General features: G+C 31.5%; 1 protein-coding gene across 1 annotated transcript in view; it reads left to right on the top strand.

The window, feature by feature from the left end:
- Window positions 1-3,846: 3,846 nt before the first annotated feature.
- Srp68 (signal recognition particle 68) overlaps window positions 3,847-24,556 on the top strand; it is a 26,701-nt gene continuing 5,991 nt past the window's right edge. The window contains exons 1-7 of the mRNA XM_067280553.1: window positions 3,847-3,959; window positions 18,353-18,419; window positions 18,498-18,807; window positions 21,590-21,672; window positions 21,758-21,953; window positions 22,025-22,264; window positions 23,161-23,379. Coding sequence (XP_067136654.1) covers window positions 3,872-3,959; window positions 18,353-18,419; window positions 18,498-18,807; window positions 21,590-21,672; window positions 21,758-21,953; window positions 22,025-22,264; window positions 23,161-23,379 — 1,203 coding nt within the window. The 5' untranslated portion in view covers window positions 3,847-3,871. The remainder of the gene's footprint in view (window positions 3,960-18,352; window positions 18,420-18,497; window positions 18,808-21,589; window positions 21,673-21,757; window positions 21,954-22,024; window positions 22,265-23,160; window positions 23,380-24,556) is intronic.

Here is a 24,556-nt window from a genome sequence, read left to right as displayed (position 1 = left end):
TACGCCACGCGGTCAGCACTATACTCAGAGAGACAGAGACATCTAGTGTTAGTAAATATTCAATAACTGATACATTGTTTTTTTTATTTGATTGAGATATATAATGTATAGTGTTGAAATATTTTTAATCTATAAAATTATCAGAAAAAAGATAGCCATTTTCTTATTATTATTATTATTTTCCTTATTAAATTTTCATTTCATTTTAAATATTTTCTTAATTTAACGCTCGTTCTACTTTCACAATATTTAACACTGGTTTCTGTTTTGCTTGCAGAATGGATAATTTCAAAGCGTTAAGAAAATGGCATACCTTAGTCCAAAAGAAAGCACTTCGACATTAGAATCGTCTTCCACTTCAATTCGAGTCATTCGCGTGCGTCCGAAAGAAGTGGAGGGTGGCAAAGGAGAAATCTCCTGAACCCGATAAGAAACGGGCGATTGTAGTCTCTCAGAATGAGAGCACCCCGTCTGTCATCGATTACCTGGAACAGAGATATCCCGAAGTTCTGGAATGGTCGGTTCAAAGACAGTCACGCGAGGAAGGACTCGAAGAGGAGTGTAAATCGATTCTGAAAAAGCGTAAAAAGAAGCCGTGGTGGAAGATGATATTCTTCTTCTGGAAGAAATAAATCTTTTCTCCGCTAAGGTCTCCTCACCGGTTGTGACTTTTTTTTACCCGGAAATGGACTTTTACCTGGCTATGACATAATGAACCGAACGTAACTTTATTCATCGGATGTGACTTTTTATCGCGGTTTGGCGTTTTCCTTTTCCTGATCAAGATACTGTACTTGGATTGATACATGTCCTTCGTCATTGCTAACGAAGGACGTGTTCTTCCACTTCAGTTAAAGTCGACAGTGATAACTTGGTACCGTCTTTATTCGTTTGAAATATCTCAACTAAGGATGTTCGATTAGTAAAATTCTGACTGGAATATAATGGATTTTCGCCAACAATGTGATGTCAACACTAGAGACGTATCGTTTCAAAATTGGACTTAACAGCTCAAACATCCGGCCGTCACCTTGTTATACTAGATGTTGAAAGTATAACAAGTAGCGACACTTCCATATAAACAGTTTCTTATTGTACGCAGGACACTTGCACATAAATTGTTTTTAGTTGGTCTGCAATGTACCATATCTCTTACACAATATATTATTTCGGTGAGAAATTGACACCATTTTGTTCAGGACGCGTTTTAGGATCTTAATAGCCCAATTTCTAACACGACCGGATTTCAACAAATCTAACCAAACTTTGCCAAACACATAACACATAGGAAAGATGGATGGGAGGCCGACAAAGTCTCGCTTGGAACGACTCGGGGCCTGTTTTGGTAGGTATGCAGTGCGTGCATGCACGCTGGCAGCCTATAGTGCACTAAAAAATATAATTTTTCATACTGTAAATATAATAATCAACTGGTACCTGCCGGTCGTTATCTAACTCCTTTCGGAGGAGATCTTTTAGAATGATGTGTAGTTAATCGGGACATGCCGCCCCTAAGCTTTCTATATTTGGTTTGAGCTTCGTGTATCGAACTCCGTTCTTGAGATTAAGGAAGGACAGACATGCGGACAGACGACAACGGGAATTTATAGGTCTTAAATTTTTTCAAATTGTAGCCCAATTTAAATAAACAAAGAGGTGCGCACCAACGTTGTTAATTTAAATAAACTTTTATATACACATATTCATATACTAAATGAGAAATATTTTATTTTAGTTTGCAGCTTCTATTTCATGGCGGCGCAGAAGGGCGCCTATTTTTTTTTTTTTAAACTCTTTCCGCCCTGTGGGCACTAAGAGGGCCTCTTTTAGAAGGCCCATTATTGGTTCGGCCAAACCCACAATGGGGCGACCGGGTGGTGAGGGACGGGGCCCGACATATCCGAACGGACCATCCCCCGAAAAATTCCTGGGGATTATTCGACCCGTTCGGATTCGATCCCGGGTCCCCAGAGCGGTAGGCTTGGCCACCTTGACCGCTCGGCCATCCGGCCAATGAAGGGCGCCTATTATCAACGGGGAGGTTTGATTTGAATAAAATTAAAATTAATATATATCAAATATTTTTATGGATTTTTTTTTACCCCCTGTCAACTACATGAAACTATCGATAGTACGTTCTCATGGGTTGGCTTGGGTTTTGAATTTACTCGCGATCAGCATTGATAGGGACGGTCAAATATATGTAGCACGCAGGCGGCTAACAGTCCAAAACATGTCCCGGTGGCCAGGGCCGGATTTACCAATCCAGGGGCCCTGGGCACAAATTCGGCGGGGCCCCCCTTTAAGAGTAGGCAAATTTGATGATTTAGAAAGTTTACACAAAATACTGTACTTTCAATTAAATTTGAACTATGAAGTTGTAAATTTCATTTTAAAAATAAGGTTATTGTAAACATACATATATTTTATTGTGTAAAACTAATTATTTTAATTTAACTGAAAAATACCTATGTGAAATTTTTTCCCGAAATTTTCCGATGTTTCATAGGTTTTTTCCCGGGTTTGGTTTTCTTTGCCTGTGGCTCTCATGATTAGGCCACACTAGGCTGTCGCGGTAATAGAAAAAAAATTATGTTTAAACATAATTTTTTTTAGTGTTGTGGGGGGCCCCTATTTTGTGGGGGCCCTGGGCACAGGCCCCAAATGCCCTTATGTAAATCCGGCCCTGCCGGTGGCATCGACAAGAAAAATAATTCTACTTGTAGTAACATCCGCCTCCCACATATTGTAGTATTTTCCATTATCAGAAATTGCTTCAACAACAGCTACCGTGAAAAACTAAATTCATTCCACATTAAATAAATGTTCTAAAAACTGAAACATGAGAAATAATTTCCTCAGGCTGCAAAGTATTAAATATGTTAAGAACATCGAAAAAGTCCGAGCCGCCAGCTCGTCGCTGGACGTGTACCTGGAACCAGCTATCAATGTTTATTTGACGGGCGGCTGGTCGAGCGGTCAAGGCATCAGCCTATTGCTCTGAGGAACGTTACGACGAATTCGGACGGGTTGAGAAACTCCAGGAATTATTCAGGTGGTGCTCCGTCCGGTTATGTCGAATTTCGTTTTTTACCACCCAGCGACCGATTGTGGACGTGGCCGAACTATACAGTCAAACCTGTTTTTATGCGGTCTTTTTTGTGCGATTTTTTATGCGGTCCCTATCCACCGCATAAAAACTGGTTTGACTGTAATGGGCTCGCTAAAGAGTTGTTCTTAGTGCTTACAGAGCGGAAAGAGTTGATTCCTGAAGAGTTTTAGAGAAATCGTTCTCTTCAGCTTATTGAAATGATGCTTTTCAAATATTTCGTAACGAATTCAAAAATGCCTTACATGTTGTTTTTTCTTTTCAACTATTTCTGCTCTATAGGCACTTTTTAGCAAGCCATTGTGGTTTTGGTCAAGCTCACAATGGGACGATCAGATAGTGGTCGGGATGGATAGGCTGTCACCATAACCGCTCGGCCATCCGGCTTGAAGCAATGGTATCAATATAAATTTTTTAAGTTAAGTTCAAAAATGCTTAAACGTAAATGATAATTTATGAAATTTGACATAAATTCAATTTATTTTTTTTAATTTTTACTAATTTATGTAAACTAAAAAATATATGCATCAATATTTATAAATATACTGTAAATGCATACATTTTTTTAGATTAAATGAGCAGTTAGATATAAAATATATATATATATATATATATAGAAATTTAGACCAGAAAAATAAATAAATTAAAAGTTTATATCTAACATGTGAGTAATTATAGCGGCAAAATATAATGAATTAATTAAACGTAATGTTAAGCGAAACGAGTTTTATACCTATAGAGTGCGCTGTGCTCTAAGCCAACATGGCGACAGGCGATTCTGCATCAGCCAACGAAAGCAAACAAGCAGAAAATAAATCCAATTTACATAAACAAACGTTTACCTTAGAAAGTATCCTTGCATGTATATGGTTTGTTTACTTCATAATCTTTATATCTGAATGTTATTTTAGATAAATTAGTCTTTACACTTTTAAGCCTAACATTACCAGATGTTCCATAAACATTTATAATAATTAATGTCTTAATAATAAAAATAGCTTTTGATATTTTATTGAATATTAGAATTTCCATCCGTACTTTCATTTAATTTTATAATTTTTCTATTTATAATGTATTTGAATTTTAGCATTTAAATACCTTCACTAGTAATTTGCATATTAGATGAAATAAGCATTTGTTGCTTGATTACATAAATTAGAAAATACATTAGCAGAATTAAAGTGAAAATATTATAATTTTTTATTTATCTATAGGTTTATCATTTCTTTCCATTTTTTTAGAACAGAATATTTACTAATGAATGGTCGTCTTGCAATAAGTTAATTTGATGGCCAAGTGTTCCCTGAATGCCAGGAGTTCAGTCGTGGTTTTGCACCTCGTTTGGATGGGCCGGCCACGTGGAGTTTCTGGATTTTCTCCACATCTGTAATGTTCGAATGGAAGCCGGTTTTTCTTAAAAAATCTCCCAGAAGGCATTATTTTCCTGTGCATGTGTGGCCTTTCTGTCTTGTGGCCAGCTAATTGGACACGTGCATCCGTATCGTGTTCGCTCGGAGTTGTGGCCAATACGAGCCATATACTTTGTGTTAATTTAGAAAGAAATAAGAAACGAGTTGATTTGAGTGAAATGTGAAGGCTAAACTTAGTTTGAAAAGTATTTGCAAAAACAAATCTCGGACTGCATTTTGATTTTCTGTTGTGATTAAATAGAGTTTTTAACTGCTCCTTGAAAAGAGTTATAGTTTAATTTCATAATCAAACATATAACTTAGTATAATTTTTTTAATCTGCTGTTACCAGAGTCATTTTCAAAGTATTAAATTTTAAAATGATGTTTTTAGATCAAATATTTCCTCTACATAGGGGTTGTTTTAAAAAATTGCCAACCATTTCACCAAATTAAATTTTTTTTGCCACTTCAAATTATTTATTACCTCCAGTTTTATTTGCTAATTAATGCAGTTTCTGGTATCTTTATCAGTTTGTAGTCTGAAAAGGAGAAGTAACATGCTAAGCTGTCATTTAGAAATAAGAATTATTCTGAATAACACTTTTGATCACAATTCTTAAACAGTATTTCACAGGTTCTGTCATGTCAAAATTTTTATGCTTTAGTCTACTGAGAAAAGATTAAAGTGAAAAAAATGTTACCCCAAAAAATTCTTCAAATCTTCTGTTTGTTGATAAAAAATCCCAAATCTGAAAATGGTGGACAGCATTGCATGAAAACCACCTTTGGTTCTCTACATCACTTCCTGACTTCCTGTCCAAGCTTGTTGCATATGTCACGACACCAGCTGTGTGATGCATGGGACTCTCACACAGGAGCTTGACATTCTGCTGTTTTTTCTGAAGTGTGCTTTGTGATTCAGTTTTACTTTGAATGTTGAAATAAGGCAGACTAAGATTTTTATTGCCACTTTAATAAAAAATATTGTCAAGTGGAAATTTTGGTGATATTTTTATTAAAGTTCCCTATATATGTAATTTTTTTATTACAAAGATTAGTTACAAACTGCTGAATGTATTAATTTATATTATGTATAGGTTATTATAGTTTCTTAGAAACTATTTTTACTGACCAAAATTACATGATTGAAACATTTAAAAAAATCATGGTTATATAGATTTATAATATTATCATAGACAAAATAATATACACACCACTCCATGCCAGGAGATATGTACAATAGACACAGAAACAACTTCCGGTGCATATGATACAAAAAACGAACACTGGCTTTACAAATAGGCATTAGTTCCAATAACGTTCCATCAAGTAACTGTTCAGTTGCACCTGAAGAAGAACTCTGAAGGAGTTGGAAAACTTTTGTGCAGTGTTTGTTTTTTGTATTATATGCACTGGAAGTTTGTTCTGTGTCTGTTGTACATGGTAAAATATTAAATTTTAAAAAGGCTTTTTTTTCCCTTCCTTTTAAATAGTTTTTTCCTGTATCAAATATATAAACAGAATATACTGGATGAATTAGTAATGTACACCTAACATATAAGGATGTTTAAATGATATTATACCTGAAGATTGAATCTTAGTTAAGAATATATAAAAACTAATGTCTGACATTAACTAAAGTAGCAAAGTACAAGAGCCAAAAATGTCCAAGTAAACAAATGATGGATGTTACAACAATAAACACATTAAGAAGGATAATTAATAGGACAAGATAGAATAATAATAATAAAATAAGAGGATATCTGAGAACATTGTAACAAAAAAATCAATGATTGAATACATAAAAGAAGAATAAAATGGGATGCCCATGTATCACATGTCTGCTGCAGTTTGATTAAAATAGCCTGATGTGCTATACCATGCATAGAGAGAAGTCAAGATCAACCAAAGAAAAGACAGACTTAGAATTTCTGTACCTATACTTCTAACTTGTAAGCAGGTCTTTGATGTATTATCTAATAAAAATATATTTTGGCATCAAAAAAATTAAAAAGGAGCCAAATTTGACACAAACCTGGCATTACCATATGCACCCCTGATATGCAAACTGGCATGTGTTTGCATGGGATCACATCCACTTAAAAGGGTGACTATACTTAAGCATTAACTCCTATTTTCTGAGTACAGTAGAATATCTGCTAAAACCAGATGTTTGAATTACTCTATAATTGGAAGTTGAGCCTGTCTTTGCTTACTAGAGAGAAAAATGTATTCTACTCAAAATAGAACATTTATTATAGTTTTAATTGTTCACTTTGAAAAGTGTTAAAAAAAAAGAAGCAACCCTTATTGGAAATACGGTTATTTCTTGGAGGGTTGTGAAGATGACTTATAGTTCAGTTTAATGAATTCTGGTAAATTTTTTTTTTTGCTTTATTGCATAAAAATTAATGTTGTGACAATGGCATTTTGCCAGGGCAACAGAAAAATTTACTTTAATGTGAGAATTCACTTTATAGGTGTTTGTTCAGCAAATACAGTCAACTTGTTTAAGACAAGTTGACTGTATTTGCTGGAAATTATAGTATTTTGCAATCATAGTATTAAAGAAAAATTTTAAATGAATTTAATGGTATGATAACTTAATAACTGACAAAACTTTTTTAGACAAAATAAAAAGAAATAAACTATAAATATTTTACCACTGCCATATCTTAAAGTATGCTTTCAGTATGGCTTTCACTCATTCTGTGTACAAAAGGACATATCCTCCTCGGTTTAATTTCTTTCCATAGTGACACACTATACCGAAAAAGTTACCCAAACCTGATGGAAATAGAAAGCATCTGATATTGCTACATGTGCATATTGATGACAAAACATGCAGTTGCCATCTTATAAGCTACTTCTATGTTCATGAGGTTGTAGAACACTTTATGAACAAGTAGTTCACATACAAGCTTTTTCTTTTTCTAGTCTACTTCCATCTCATTCTTCATATCATATTCCTTACAGAAAGTACAGTACATCTGATTGAAGGAATCCCAAAACCCAGATTGTAGTTTTGTTAAACATTTTAAGACATAGGTAATACTTGCAGTTTTCTGCTGGGGATTTTTTTTTTTTTTTTGCAGAACATTCACATATTATATTTAAGAGTCTTCGGAAGATACTTTCAATGAAGAGCCTATAAGGATAAATGGAATCAATGTTACTAACTACCTGTTTAACAGTGATTACCTTAAATTTTAACCATTTTATTGTTTTGTTTAATGAAGTTACTTAATTAAATTATCATTTCTCTGCCATAATGGGAAGAAACAAATCTGAAACTTTGTTTGTTGGACTGCAATTCAAATTGCAGACTTATATATTCCCACTATTATCTGTCCATCTGTCTCTCATTAATCTCAAAAATGAAGTTAGATGAAAATCAAGACCAGATATGGAAAGCTTAGGGCTGGAGGACCCAATTAACTATGTACGAACTTCTAGTCTGGACCAGAAATCATGTGATTTTTCAAATTAAAGTATGATTAAAAATTGCAGCTTGGCATTGTGATGCTGTCACAATAATATACATTCAATATTCATATAATAAATAAGTTCCCAGAGACTGCCTGCTCATAAGTTTGCCTTTTTTTTTCACCCCATCTTTCTCTTTAAGACATTCCATTTTGGAAGAAATAATCAGCAAGTCTATGTAGATATTTTGGTTGAATCAGAAAAATTCTACAAAACATGGCTAGGCATAACGTAGGCAAACTTTCACTTTATCTCCACTCCTTTCTTGTATATCATATATCAGTGTGTATAATATATGACAGACACAAAAAAAAAAGTTTTGTACATTTTGTTTGTGACCAAGCAATTTATGTTCATATATGAGAGCATACAAATTATCTTGCTGTAGTTTATCAGTTTTGAATAAAACATACATCTTGGGTAGTAAAAAAGATGCCAGGCATCTTCTATTGGTGTGTCATTCAATTTTTCTTGGCTTGTCTTTGCTAGCATACTTCTGCTTTTTTGCTGCCTTCTTTTTCCAGTCTTCTGAAATGATGCATTGTTTTTTTTGTTATTTCCTTTTCTCTCTACTGGATCATCACAAACTGACATTTCTAGATATTTTTAATTAAAAAGTTGATGAAAATGAATGTCTGCTTTATTTTTCTATAGAGGAAACATCAGGAATGGAAGTTTCCATCTTTTTGTTATGTGACTTCAAAAAGGTTGCCTGATTGGTGTATAGGAGGTACTACAATGTTTTGGAATAAACATGAGTGGAAGTAAGTCTCTTTGGAAATAGCATGAAGGTTTGCTATTTGCTAACAATAGCAAATAAGTCGTTTCGAAATCAAAACAAGCAATTACAGTAGAGCATCAATTATCTGACTTAATTGGGGACTGGGGTTGGTCGGATAACTGAAAAGTCGGATAACCAAAAAGTATGAAAAAATACATTATTAGTATAGTGTATTAGACCTGGTTTAAATACTAGCCTCCCTTTCATGGTCGAGCCAGTGCTGCCAGCTAAAACATGCAAGAATTTAACAAAAATAATATTAAAGTAGCCAAGACATAACCAAATATTGTAGCGCCACATCACTAGCGGACATTTGAATTTGCCAACTAGGACGTGGTCGGTTAACCGATAAGTCGGTTAATCGGGGGTCGGATAATCGATGCTCTACTGTATTTATTGTCACAATGCCAGGCTGCAATTTTTAATCATATATATAATTTATTTAATTTAAAATATATGCTCTCCACCTCAAATTAGTAGTACCTTGCCTCTTTCCTTTAATAATAGTGTTGTTCCAATCATCTGTTAACTGCTTTCAGGGAAAAACTTGAATTGAAATAACATGACTTCTGGTGCAAACCGGTCAATCATGGTCTCCTGTCCAGGCTTTCCATATCTGCTCTCTGATTTCATCTATCTAACATTAAGGAAGATACAGATAATCATTCTCAACATTAAGGAAGGACAGTGAAAATGTATAGGTCTACAATTTTTTCAAATTGCAGGTCAATAATAATAATATAAACTGTTAAAGCAGAATATCAAAGTGTCATTAGTTTGCATTGTGTCATTTTTGAAGATAAATCATTATAGAAATAGGTCTTTATTGAATAATGGAAAAATTGTTTAATTAATAATTGAGGACTAGAAATAACCAATGGTCTAAATGCCAAGTTGTGAAATGTAAGAAAACAAGTTTTTTTGTAGAGAACCCAAGACATGGATTTTGTGATCAAATCTTGTTTTAAACAGAAGGATGACTTAACATGTTTAGTTAAAAGATTTATTTGACACCTCTCAGAAAAAAGATAAGACTTTCATTATTGTCAATGATTATGTGCCACACATTCTGTCAGGCAAAGATCTAACAATAGCTGCTATTCTCCTTAGTTTTATTGTTTGATTTTTGACAGGTATGGATAACGTTCGGTCCATATAATATATTCTGTACTTTATGTAGTATATATGTTTATTAAAATGTTAGTGTTGCTATATTATGTATATAGCAACAAACAGAAAGAATTAGAAAATAATATTGACTGTTTTTAAATGCTACGTTCCAACAGCATTGCATTTCTTTATTAATCATTGTAGAATATGCAGTGGTGTTCATCTGGAAGATATTCCAGCATTGATTACAGATTTTTTTTCTTCTCATTAACTGTGGTTTCTTCCACAACTGGAATGCAGAAATAGGGTGATGTCTGTTGTGGAAGGATCTCATCAGCCAAATTTTTCATTGTTTGTTTAAAACTGGAACTTCTTTTTAGGCTTCCAGGGAGTTGAATGTTTCATGGTTAGAGAGACAATCAGGACTGTCCTTTGAAATCCAGATCTGAAAGACTTTAGATATCTCCAGCTTGTTTGTTTGGAGAAATTTGTCTGCCATGACATGAAAACCCATAAAATTGTTTTGAATGGGCACTTCTGTCAAGTGGAGCTGACAATGTTTTTTCAGATGTTTTGGAATCATTGACTTTGTTGTCTATTTTTTTTTTCTATCAGGCCAAAATTATGGTTGCAGGACATGAAAGAGTTACTTCTGATACAGAACGTATGATGAATGTTGTGGAAGAGTCCTACTGTAATGGTGTACAGTACATACAAAGGAGACTGATCATCATAGTTTGTTTTGGCCAACACAGTTATCACTCCATGCCATCAAGGTCAAGTTTATACCTTTTAATAAAAGAATGTGAATGAAAGAAGCAATACACCTTGTATAACTCCAGCAATAATCAGAAACGTTTTCAACCTACTTCCATAGGCATTCTTCAGTTGGAACATCAAACTTAAATGAAAAAAGAACATTTAAAAAACATTAAATGCATCAGAAATAATTTAAATTAAAAAGAATGGGAAGAACATTCTAAATCAATAGAACATTCGTACAATTGAAGTACAGTAGAGAGTCGTTTATCCGAATCAGTTGGGGACTGGGGTTGTTCGGATAACCGATTATGTACGAAAAAATATATTAACCTGTCCGATGTTGAAATTTTTCTCTGTTGCGTGTCGCTTTGTGTTGAATTTTTCTCTGTTGCAAAATATTGCAACAGAGCTGTTTAAATGAATTTGACTGCTAGTTTTGTACAACAATTGACTGTATAGTTAACAGAGCTGTTGCAAAATATTGCAACAGAGAAATGCAATGCTATTGGAGGTGTTCAACACAAAGCGGCACGCTTTGTGTTGAATTTTCGTCAATTTTAAGTCTAACGAAAATTTTTATAATAATAATCGAGGCTATTGTATCGTTAAAAATTATTTCTTTATTTTGTACAAACGAAATAAACATATTGAAAAAATAAAAACATAAAAATTATACTTACGAAGTAAATCTAGTATCAAAAAAGTTCAATTCAGCACGACACAGTCTGACTGGAAAGTGTTTGGATAACCGACAATTTGGATAACCGGGGTTTGGATAAACAACTCTCTACTGTACAAGAAATGTAAGACATAAATAAATACATATTATAATCAAAACTTAAAAACATAAGTACTGTACAAGCAAACATAAATACAGCATCACTATGATTTGTATCAATCATAGTGATCCACACCATCAATAATGTGGTACACATTATTGATGGTGTGGAAATCTATATACAAGCTTTAACTTGGGCTTAGTTCCCCAATAATTATTTGTTTATTTTAATTGCTATTTTTATTTTATTTTTGTACCATTTATGTTTGCTTGTACTTATGTTTTTAAGTTTTGATTATAATATGTATTTATTTGTCTTACATATACATATACCAACTCCTCATGTGTTTATGCCATTTCAATTGAAAACTATCACTTCAATACACAATTAACATGTGTATGAGCTACCAGAGACACACTACTTCAAAGAATTAAGGAACACAAATACACTGTTGAAAAAAATCTTGTTAAATTATTTTGAACAGAACATGTTGATAAGATTTCTTGTGCTTTTTTAAAAGTAACTACAATAATATTGTTGTATATAATGTTGTTGTACCTGTGGCACCAAAGTTGTTTGTATGACTTTTAAGATATGTGATGCAATTTCATTTCTCTTCTTTCTGAAATTTCCTCAGGCTACATCTATGTATAGGCATCCTCCCAGTATTGCTGAAATGAACCAACAATTGTAATGAAACAACAAACAGAAGTAAAATATCTGGCTGTTTGTCAATGTTGGAATGAATATTTGTTATTACAAGTCCTTTGAAATGGTAATTGAATGCCAAATTCTAGAAATTGATTCCCTCTTATTCCATCATTTTCAGTGGCCTCAGCCTTCTTTTCATACATTTCCAGTTTTTTTCTGGTACTACTATTTCTCTGTGGGATTTGCCTTATATTGTGCAATGAATAAGTTGCAAGTGTAACAAGTGTCAGAATTAGGAATGCTGATTTTTAAATTGGAAATCCTCATGGAAGACAATTGAGTAAAATTTGTACATCATATTGCTTCTTGGATTCATTTGTTTGAATGCACAGATATGCAACTGATGGTCAAATCTGGGTTAAGATCTACTTGGAATTTTGTGATGACAAAAATGGCTTTCTTGAAAAGGAAAAGATAAAATGTAATTTCCTACCAAATCTGTTTTTGTTTCCAAATTTTCTTGCCTTTGGACTATATTTTTGTTTGGTCATTGTAAGTGTTATGTCCAGTTGCAGCCATTCAATATGAAGCAGATATTTATGATAAGTAATGACTATGACCTTTGTGATAAAATAAATATTATACAATGGACATAATTTTATTTTGGGGAATTCATCAAAAAGTGATTTGATTTTATACAAAGACCTGCTATAATTATTACAGTAGTCACCACTGAACTTAGACCAGGCCACAGTTAACATGTCATCCAATAAGTAGGTTTAAAAAAAAAGTAGCTTTGATTTATTGCATGAATGTTTTACATAATTTAGAACAAATATACAGTAATAATCTTTATTTTTGCAAAATACTAAATATCAACTCAATTTCTTGCAGGTTTAGCAAGATTGAGCCAGTCAAAAAGATTGAGTCACAGGCATCAAAAAACATAGATCACTGCATCACCCCCATCAATAAACATAGATCACTGCATGTTTAATATTTTGTTGCGTCACCTTTGCGGCCAAAACACTTTCCATACATTTTGGCATGCTGTTGACTAGGTGTTCACATTCATTTGCCATTATGGAATTCTAGATAGTTAAGGTGGAAGCTTTTAGTCCAACTGTTAGAGGGCATGTTTTTTACAGATGTCTCTTCATAATGTTCCATACATTCTCAATTGGTGAAAGATCTGGGCAGTTGGATGGCCAAGGAAGAAGTTCTATGTTCTTTTCTGCAAGCCACTGTTGTTTTTCTGCTTGTATGACGTGGCCCCATCCTGCTGGAAAGTGCAGGTTCTATTTGGATATAGCTTTGCTATGGATGGAAATAAATACTGTTGTAGAACGTTAATGTATTGCTCTGAAGCAAGTGTTCCATCAACAAATGTCAACTGACCCTGGTACCTGAAAATACCACTGGCGCTCATACATCTCGAAACCATGAAGCTGGCAGGAAACTTCACTGAGTGGTATAACAACGATGGCTCATTAACTTGACTGGCAGATCGAATGACACATTTGCTTGTCTGTTGGAGGCCATCCATAAATTATGTAAGGTATTTTGGGGTGGGTGGGGGGTCAAGGATTTCTTATGATTTCTTACTCGGGTAGGGGGGTAGTAGACTCGTCTTACGTAATATTCTTACTTTTTGATCTCGTTGAGTGGTGGAGTTTTGAATTTGGCAGTTTCTATTAAGAACTCTAATTGTACAAAAGCTATCTCATGTGATGTGATAGAATAATAACACTAGCAGAATCACGCTCTACACATTTTTTATCATGAGAGAAAGGCCATGTAGTGGTTTCTCTCTTTTTTATATTAGAATAAGTGCACCACTCCTATGGGTGTATAACACTAAGAATACATAAACCAAAGTACATGATACAAAGTAAACATAAAATTAGAATTCAGCTTTTAGTGAAAACTAAAATGTAAAACTAGAAATTAGAAATTATAGTCTTTTTTTCCATATATTTTGAACATAATTGTAAAAAGCATCAAACAGTGGCTTCTGAACAAGCTTATCAAATGGACATGACCACCTGATACCAAGTGTAAAGATTTCTAATTTCAGAATAAGTCTATCTTGATCGTAAATTGGACAATGATAGATCATATGGGTGACGGCGTCTAGGTTTTCTGTAGAGCAAAAGCAAGAAGCAGTTTCTGCCCAGTTATATATTGCCAGGTAGCTTCTAAAAATATCATGCTCAGTAAGTAGTTGAGCAGTAGCAAACGTTAAAACTCTAAGTGGTGATGAGAATCTGCATTCAACACTAGGAAAAGAGTCTTGTTATTCAACCAGTTTTACTGCTCAACTATTGTTGATTCCACTTTTGCATAGCATTGTCATAAATATAATTTTTAAGGCTGCTGCGTGAGAGAGGGATGCGAGTGTAGTCAAGTCAGTGTCCTTTGCAGCTGACTTAGCCTCAAAGTCAGCTTTTTCATTTCCTAGTATGCCACTGTGGCCAGGAACAAATATAAAAGTTATCTTATTTACAAGATTTTTAATATGGTGCTGGATATATGCAATTTTATTGCTATTGCAATTGGGATTTAATAGAGCTTTTAGGACAAAATAAGAATGACTGTAAATGTTGATAGACAGAGTTTTGTTTGATGGTAAAATGGCCCACTGAACAGCTTGGTAGACAGCATCTTCTTCAGCTTGATAGATGGAGGTATGTGGGGGTATCTGTACCTTCTAACATACTTTGGGGAAAATATGTCAATTTGGAGGAAGATAGATATATCAGCAACATGAAGGGGACTTTTGGACCCATCTGTATAGATATTAATGTCTGCATGGTTATCCATGGAGGAAGCAGATGACACCAAATGTACAGTACCCTGAGGATAACCTTGTTTACAGGGTGATGATCAGAGATAGGATAATTGCAATGTGGTGCATATGAACAGCTGTATATAGGAGTAGAGACTGTTGTTGAGCCTTGATATTTGTAGTTCTGATGTAGTAGTTTAGAACCTTTTCTACAATACATAGTGGCAAAGGAAGGAGCTCTGCTAGAATCAGAGAGTCATTAGTAGAAACAGTTCTGCAGCACTTTGATATTCTGATGGCAAACTGTCTTTGAAGAGAGAGTAATTTACTTGATACTGAATTTTTACTAGTTACATGACTCCAGCTAGAGGCCGCATAAAGTAGCATTGGTTATATTACCCCATTATATAGAGTTTTACAAGCTTTATGATTTAGTCCCCAGATGCACCTAGCACATTTTAGCAGCATGTAGTTTATTTTTTTTTTGGCTTTAGCCAAGATGTAACCAATATGGCAATGGAATGTGGTTTCTCTCTATTCTCTCTTGTTTTATTATCTGACGTTTCTGTTTACACGTGCACTAGCTAGTCGATCTGTCAAAATTTTTTTCATCCTTTTGTGAAAATTAATATAAAAATGAATATTATGACGTTGATTAATGATGATGATGATAAAAAGATTGTTAATAATTTTAAAAAATTTCTTAAAATAAATTGTTCATTCGAATTCATTACTTTTATATTTTTTAAATTTACTATTATTTAATTTAAATTTAGTAAAATTTTAAATTAAATTTTAAAAGTTCATGTAAAATCTTTTATAAATAATAGTACCTATCAATTAATTAATTAATAATTATATATTTTGGACCTAAGGTTTTTAGGGTTTCATATAAAAAATTTTTTTTGTTAAAATCTTTCTATAAAATCTTGCCTAAATATTATGTAAGATAGGGAAGGATCAAAGAAAATATTATGGTTTCTTATACGGGTGGGTGGGGGTGTAGAATGGCCAAAATCGCTCTTACGTAATTTATGGACGGCCCCTTGCTGATAATTCAAAGTTTGATTTATCAGACCACAGAATTTCATGCCACTTTTGTTGAGACCAGGAAAGATGTTTTTGTCTCACTGTACTCGTTTCTTCTTTTGATGTGCTGTTAGCAAAGGTTTTTCACGTGCTGCATAGAACTGGAAATGCACTTCTTGCAGTTTCCTGTATGTTGTCAAAACAGATACATTCTTTCCAGTTGTATCATTCCATATTATAGTTACATTCAATATCTGTGGCACGGCGGTTGTTTTTTATGATTCTTTTAAAATTCCTATCATCAACTTTTGAAGTTTTTCGCTGATGTCCAGCAGCTTTGTTAGGTATAACATGGACATGGTTAGTGTAATGAACAATAATCTGGCGCACTGTTGTCTTGCTTAGCATTAGCTCTTTTCTAATAGCTCTCTCACTCATGCCATGACTTTGTTTAGCAATGATAGCATTTCTTAAATCTTCTGAAACAGCTTTTCCACTGGTCATTGCAGACAAAATGCAAAGGTTCGTAAATAAAACTAAAAAAGCACCTTATATCATTCACAGGAAAGTGATCAGTTGTTTCAGAAATACTGCAATTGTAACATTATTTAAATGCAAATCATCGGCTGGTCTATGTTCATTGACATGGGTGACATAGGCATCAAAAAACATAGACAGCGGTCTGTTTTTTAATGCCTGTGACTCAAGTTTGACTGGCTCAATTTTGTTAAACTTGCAAGATATCAAGTTGATATTTAACAAAAATAAAGATTAATTATTGTATATTTGTTTTAAATTATGTAGAACATTCATGCAATGAATCAAAGCTACTTTTTTTTAAACCTGTTTATCGGATGACATGTTAACTGCAGCCTGGTCTAAGTTCAGTGGTGACTACTGTATAATTGATTAATCATAACTAGAAATTGTTTAAATATTTTAGCAATATATTTACTTTAGCATTTATAATTTATCTTCTAAACTGTTTATTTTTATCATCTTATAAAGATTACAATCAATCGTTATTTGATGTAACGAGTGTTGTTACAAAGGGAGTTAAAAAAATTTGTTATTTTAAGTTTGATACATGAACAAAGAAATTATATAATTTATACAAAGTTATCATGGCAAAACTATCATCAAATAAAATTTGGTAACAAAAATCATATGGTGGAGTAGCAATTTGAACATCCAAAAGAGTGTTGCAAGATTCAAGTAGGTGTTTTCTCATATCCACCGCTGTCGTTCCACAAAAGGAACATTCAGAGTCATCTAAGACATTAATTATTTTACCATTTAGGTTTATTAAAAACCTATTTGATCTAAATTTTGTAGTAAATGACTTTATTTTATAACTCAAATTAGACAATAAATAAGGTGCTGGACTCCACATTCCATTAATTAAGAAAAATTTCACTGTTTCAATCTCTTTCACTCAAATAATGAACATCTTTTAGCCAATATATGTTTCTTAGTTGTTGATCACAATCCAAAAAGAACAAAGTTTTAGTTAAATACATATAACTAGAGGACAATCCAATATTATTTAGTAATCCTTCAGCAATAGCAGGCCATGGCTTCAAAAAAGAATTACTATTTATCTTTGAAAGTCTTGTATATATCAGTTTTTGATAGTCATCTTGCAATAGGTCAATAAGTTTCCTCCAAAATCTAAACAATTTTATCGACAATCCAATAGCGAGGGGAGGTCTTCCCAATTCCATTCTCACTACAGGTCCTGAAACAGATCTGTTAATATGGAACACCTGCTTAAAGTAGAATAACTGTATTGGTTCAAATTCATCTACTAAAAGACCACCCGAAACCGGAAAACCATAAAACATACCTGGTTTAATCAAATAATCTAAAATAATTATTTAATGAAGATGCTTTAATTTTAATAAGTAATTTGATGACATTGGAGATTTTAAATCTTGCAGCAAGTAAACTTTTATTTAAATGATAGGAGAATGTGCCATGTGAAGAAAAATAAATACTTATTTAAAATTTTCAGTTTATGATTTTCTAAACTGAAATTATCTGTTTTTTTTAAGTTTTCCGCCTCTAATAAAAATCATAAGCTATGTCTTTTCCAAATGAATTATCAATCGCTTATAGATATTACCATATTATTAGTCATCTTTATTAGTAAAGTTTCTAACTAGTAGGCAACCAGCATGGAATACTGTTGAATGGACTTATCAGATAATTTAGTACATTTAATGACAAATAAAATATAAAATTTCAGTATTATTTTTAAGAAAATTCTAATAAATTTTCTTTAAAAACTTATGTGAGAAGAATAAAAAAAAAAGGGCATTTAGTGTATTCTATTTTAAAATCATATGAAAATAAAATTTGTAAGTAGTTGATTTTTGTTTAATTATACAACTATTTAATTTTTAATAGATAATAAAAATTAGAAAAGATTTTCCTTAATAGTCAGTTCTTCATATAATAAAAGATGCTCAACAACAACATGGCCTGCGTCATGGAGATTATCAACGTTATAGGTAATTGTATTACATTTCAATAATCTGTTTATTAAAATATTTTAATTTCTTGTTATAAAAACTTATTTTATTTTACAGAAGTTATTGTAGTCGTCGATTACGCCGGCTTAGAAAATCTCTCCATTTTGTCCAAGGTACGAAACATCGATTCCAAGCAAAAAAAGTTACTGAAGATATTTTGACCGATATTAGGTATTTGTACATTCCATTGATGACTGCAGAAAGAGCTTGGGGCCATGCCATGCAATTGAAACAGGAAGCAAATACTGAACCACGAAAAAGATTTCATCTAATCACTCGTTTGAGGAAAGCTGTGAAACATATTGAAGAATTAGAAAATTTGTGTGAGAGCACAAAATGCGATGCTAGGACCAAATTAGAAGCTCAGGTTAGATTTAATATGACTTTAAATAAATTTAATATTGTTTAAATGAATCAATAATGCTAAAAAAAAATAATTGAATTGAAATGTTGCTTTTATTTTCAAATATTATGAAAGTAAATCCTTGTAAGTTTCCTAATTAAATTTTACAATATTTTACTTAGGACTGCAAAAAATACAAATTAGAATGAGCAATTATTTATTGTAAGATTGTCACAATCCCAGGCTGCAAATTTTTAATCATATATGTAATTTATTTAATTTAAAATATATGCTCTCCACCTCAAATTAGTAGTATCTTGCTTCTGTATATCATACTTTTCCAATAACAATAGAGTTGTGCTAATCATCTATTAACTGCTTTCAGGAAAAAACTTTCGAATGGAAAAAACATAACTTCTGGTGCAAACTGGTAGTTCATATATAGTCAATTAGTGCCTCCTGCCTCTAAGGTTTTCATATCTGGTCTCGGATTTCATCTAATTCCATTCTCATGTCTTGAAAGACAGACAGAGGACAGTGGAAATTTATAGGTCTAAAAATTATTATACATATATTTAAAAATTTTTACCACAGACATAATTATCTGTTTAGTGAAGATTTTCTTTTCTAACGCTTAAAGTTTCTTGGACTATGTGAAAACAATTACTGTTATATTTAATTGACAGTAATAACAGACCATAATCCTTTCCTTGGGCTCTTACAGAGAGAAAATACTTTGTTGGATTTTCAGATTTAATTTAACTTAATATTTCCTAAATTTTTTCTGAATCATACCTGATTAGAGATTTTACACTGTCATTGAACACAAAATATTACGTCACAAAGTTGTATGATATATCATATGCTGGGAAGTTGCCCAGCATATGATATATCTGGCTCAACTTGCCATTTTTATCCAAGCCTTGAATAAAAATGGCAAGTTGAGCCATATCTTTAATATCTGTTGTTTCATCCAAAGTTAGTGAGAAATTCACAAACTTCTTAGAAATCATGTTTAGCATTGAACAAATTTCATTTGAAATGTTATCAATTCTTCATGCTACAGTTTGATGTAATGGGCTGATTTGACTGAAAATCTTGATTTCTTCTGGAACAATTTCTTCAGCTGCAGCAATAATACATTCTTTGATGTATTAACCATTTGAAAACAGTTTCATTTTTTCCCCAATAATATGTGATATTCTCATGTTGGCATTAATGATGGCATTTGATTGAAGTGTTTGTTCATGAAATATGCTTTGTTTTGTAGTCAGACTTGCCTTAAGTATTTGTAATTTCACCTTTTGTTTGTCACTAGTATATTTTTTAAAATTATCATGTTTTCATTCGTAATGTCTTTTCAAATTGTATGATTTTAATATTGAAGTAGAATCACAAGAAATTAAACATAATTAAACTCATTAACAGTCTAAACATGGAATGATTTAAAATTTTAAATCTATATGCACGTGTAAATGTTTAATTCTAATTTAAATTCTATTAGGCTTATTTTCAAAGAAAACAATAAAATCTCATTTATTGGAAACACAAAAGACCGTTCTAACTTAAGAATGTGTGTATTGTTTGATATTTTTTACACATATAGGTCAAATTTAAAGAAATATGATTTCATTATACCAAAACACCAATTTAAAAACTTTTGTTGTTGTAAACATACTGAATAAATACATACATGTACAGTACAGTACATACATATATAGTATATGCAATACATTTGAAGCTTTGTTAAAAAATATTTAATAACTGTTTTAATTTCTGATTGTAGGTGATAAGGTGTTATATATCATATTAATGTATTTAACTATACATGTGATGTTGCATTGTAATAAAAATTTATACAAGGTAATTACAGTTTTAAAAGAGCCACACAAAAGCATTGACGTGCCATGGGTTGGACATGACATCTTTAGAATTAGAATAGTTTTACCTTTTTAGCTTTAGTTTTACTTAGTTCATTTTTGCCTAGGAAGATGTAGGTTCTGACGGATTTCGATGTTTAATATATGGATACTGTAGAAATAATATGTGATAAAATCCCTTAAATGTTGTACTAAAAGAAACTAACGGAGAATACTATATACCGTATTTTACGGACTATAAGATGCTACAGACTATAAGATGCACTTTAATTTTTAAGCATTTTTTTTTTTTTTAAATACATATAAAATACATATAAGATACTATGGACTATAAGACGCACCTGAATTTTGGAGGCAATTTTTCGAAGAAAAAAATGCGTCTTATAGTCCGTAAAATACGGTATTTTTCCATTCTAACATTGTATAACTCTGTAGAAATAACTATATTTGTAGTCTGACAATTTTAAATAAGAAAGATGACATTTTTTAAAATAAACTCCTCATTGTAATAATAAATCTCTCTACGATAATAATTTTTCTTGTTCCATTAAGTATTGCTATAGAGAGATTTGACTGTATAACACAGTTTTGTAATTTTATTTTCAAAATTAATGTCTGTTGATGTTAATTTTTGAAATGATTGAAAACATGCACACAAAATGTATAACATTAAGATTTATATACATTAGACATTTTCTTGTTCATTTTGTTGTCTTTGCCTGAAAATGAATTTTGTCAAAAATACTAGAAAATACACAAAAATATATAAAATTAAAATTATATATTATTAGTTATTTTGGAACTTAATACTAAAAGACAGTTCCATAATTTTTTTTATAAAATTTGATGTGTACATATTTTGTTTTAATCAGTTAGTTAATTATTAATATTTTATAAACTTATTCATAATTTCTTTTGAAAATTAGGCCTATGCAGCATGGATAAGAGGGTCACTGAAATTTGAATTACAAGAATGGCAACCTGCAATGGAGTATTTCCGGCGATCACAGTAAATTAGGAGATAATTAAAACAATTAATTTATTTGTGATGTTACTTAAATTATATTTAGATTTTTTGTTTTTGTTTTAATAAGGACAATATATGAAAAACTCTCACAAGCACTTAATGAAGATGAGAGGGCATTGTACAAACAGCGAGTTGAAGAACTTACTCCGAATATTCGCTACTGTGCCTACAATATTGGTGATGAATCGGCCATTAATGATCTTATGCAAATGAGACTGTCTGGAAAAACTGGTGGTGAAGATATTTTAGCAACAAATTTAGATGTAAGTAATATAAATATTTATTTTAAACTGATTAAACTATGAAATAAAAACTTTGTGCTCAAAAATTACAGAATCTTATTGCCCAAACAAGAGAAAAGCAAGCTGCCACCTTGTCTGAAGTTACTTGGTTGGGTCGAACTGTTCCTGTTCGACAGGAAAAAGTAAGAGTGTTTTTACTGAATGTTCAAGAATCTGAAGTTGAATTAAATAAAGCACCTGATTTAGAAGCAAAGATTGCTGTATATGAACGTTTGTTACTAGAATGTAAAGATGCTTTACAAGTTATCAAAGATGAATTAAAAAGTGATCAGGTAATGATTATGTTCAACACAATGCTATAACAATGTTCTAAATTGTATAATCATATTTTGTACAGGTTATTAAGAAATTAGACAGACAAAATAAAATGGATGGTGGGAGGTATAAATATAAACAATTTTTGGTCCTATGAACAGAGTTGACACAGCTTCCTTTACAAGTTAGTCTCCTAAATGTTTGATAGTTGTTGCTGCTCTGCGATGTACAAATACTTTACAGAGAGAACTGGCATTACTATTAAACATTTGTTAAAGCTATGTGTGGAGTGCTATTAAGTGGTCAAGCAGGATGAAAAAAAATCAGCGAATGGCTATTTTAATTCTTTTTACCTTTATGTCTTGTTGTTTCTGTATGTATACTGTCAACATTGTTTATTAATAGGACTTATTATACTGGTCTAGTTTCTGATTAGCAAGGAGAGGAGATCTTAGTCAAAAGTCTAAACAAAATATCTTTATTTTCACTTGACATGTAATGAAATCTAAGACAATTTAGATTGTTACATGTCAGGTGAAAATAAAAATATCTTGTTTTGACTTTTGACTAAGATCTCCTCTCTTTGCTAATCAGAAACTAGACTAGTATTATAAGTCCTATTAATAAACAAGGTCCAAGTAGACAGTATATACACAGAAATGGCTATTTTAGTTTACAAATAATAAAAATCATTGTTTTATACAAATAATCTAATACATACAAAAGTCAGATAAAAATAGTCTAAATTTAGGTGGATATATCTCAAGGAAAGTTGCAGCAACCCAGTTCATCCAGTTCTTAAGACCAAAATTGCTTGCATTGAACTCTCTACCACCCATTTCATTTTATCAGTCAAATTTCTTAACACCATGTATATTATTATCAATTATTAATTTCATTTGATTTTATATAGAATTATAAACTAAAGACTCAGAGCCATGGAACACAGTATAGTTTATCTTATCTTCATTCATATTTGATTTATATTCGACTCAGCAAAACAATAGAACGTAATTTATTGTTGATTCAGTCATTAAAGAAAAATTTGGATCAGAACATAGATAACAATTCTGATGGAAAAAAATCAACTAAACCACAAGATCTTATTAGACCTTATGAAATTATAATACAGGTATGCTTAATTTAATAAATATAATTCAATAATAAAAATTTTTATTTTACAGTCATCGTATTTTATGTAACAATTATTAACTAAATATAACAGATGATACGTATGAAATAGTTCTTAATTTTAATAATTGATAAAATAATATTCAACATAGGTATCAAATTTTAAAAAAAATTTCTTTGGGGTAATAATCACTTTAATCAATATTAAATTCTGGTAAATTATCAAATTTCAAAGAGATTTGAAATGAATTACAGTTTGAGATAGAGGGAGGTCATGTGTCATATCTTGAGCGGGATTGAACTTAATGGAGATTTTACTTGTTATTAGCATGTACAATTTTTTTGTAAAATTCATCTCTACCCTCATAATTAAGGTTTTGCCATTTTATAAAGTTTCATTATTAATGTTCATTTTATTTAATTCATTTTATAAAGTTTCAGTATTCATTAATAATGTAAAAAGTTTAAATAAAATCTTATAACAGATGGTGCTACATACACTTTTAAAGTTCGGCAGGAAAGTTATATCATTGCTGGATTTTTTAAGCTTGATATTTGAATTTGTAAAAATAACATAGTCATTGTTAGTTCAACTATATGAAAATGTCAAGTTTATTTGAAGTTCAAGCTTTTTGAAATGTTTATTAGTGTTTTTAAAGATTAAATATAAAATAATCATGTAAAAGAGTAATAATAGTTTGATGTTACTTTCAAGCTACTTACTATTTTTTAAGTTATTAGAAAATTCCAAAAAGATTTCATATGACTGATTATAATATAATTTCATACATACAAAAACTATTCAGAATAAAAACAACAATTATTTATTTATATATATGTACAAATAATTACTATTTAATATATAATGAATGCATAAAAATTCAATATCAATATTCAGTGCAGGGAAGAATGATTCCATGTTTTTATATATCAAGCAAAACACATCAAACCTCAAATTAAAAAGCCAGTTTCTTCTAATTTTCAAAATGTTTTCAAGAAGATTCAACTTCTCATTTTCAGCAATCTCTAAAACATTCTAAATGAACAACTAATTTTTGAACAGTAAAAACAAATAATTAGTCACTTCAAAAAATTCTTAGAAATTAAAAAAAAAAAGTTAAGTTTTTTTTTAATTTCTTAATTTAAGTTTTGATGTGTGTTACTTCAATATTACTTTA

The sequence above is a fragment of the Centruroides vittatus genome, unplaced genomic scaffold, assembly GCF_030686945.1.
Source record: "Centruroides vittatus isolate TY-2023 unplaced genomic scaffold, ASM3068694v2 contig_885, whole genome shotgun sequence".
Classification (NCBI taxonomy): Eukaryota; Metazoa; Arthropoda; class Arachnida; order Scorpiones; family Buthidae; genus Centruroides; species Centruroides vittatus.
The sequence above is the reverse complement of the archived record's forward strand: the minus strand, read 5'-3'. Positions and strand labels throughout refer to the sequence as shown.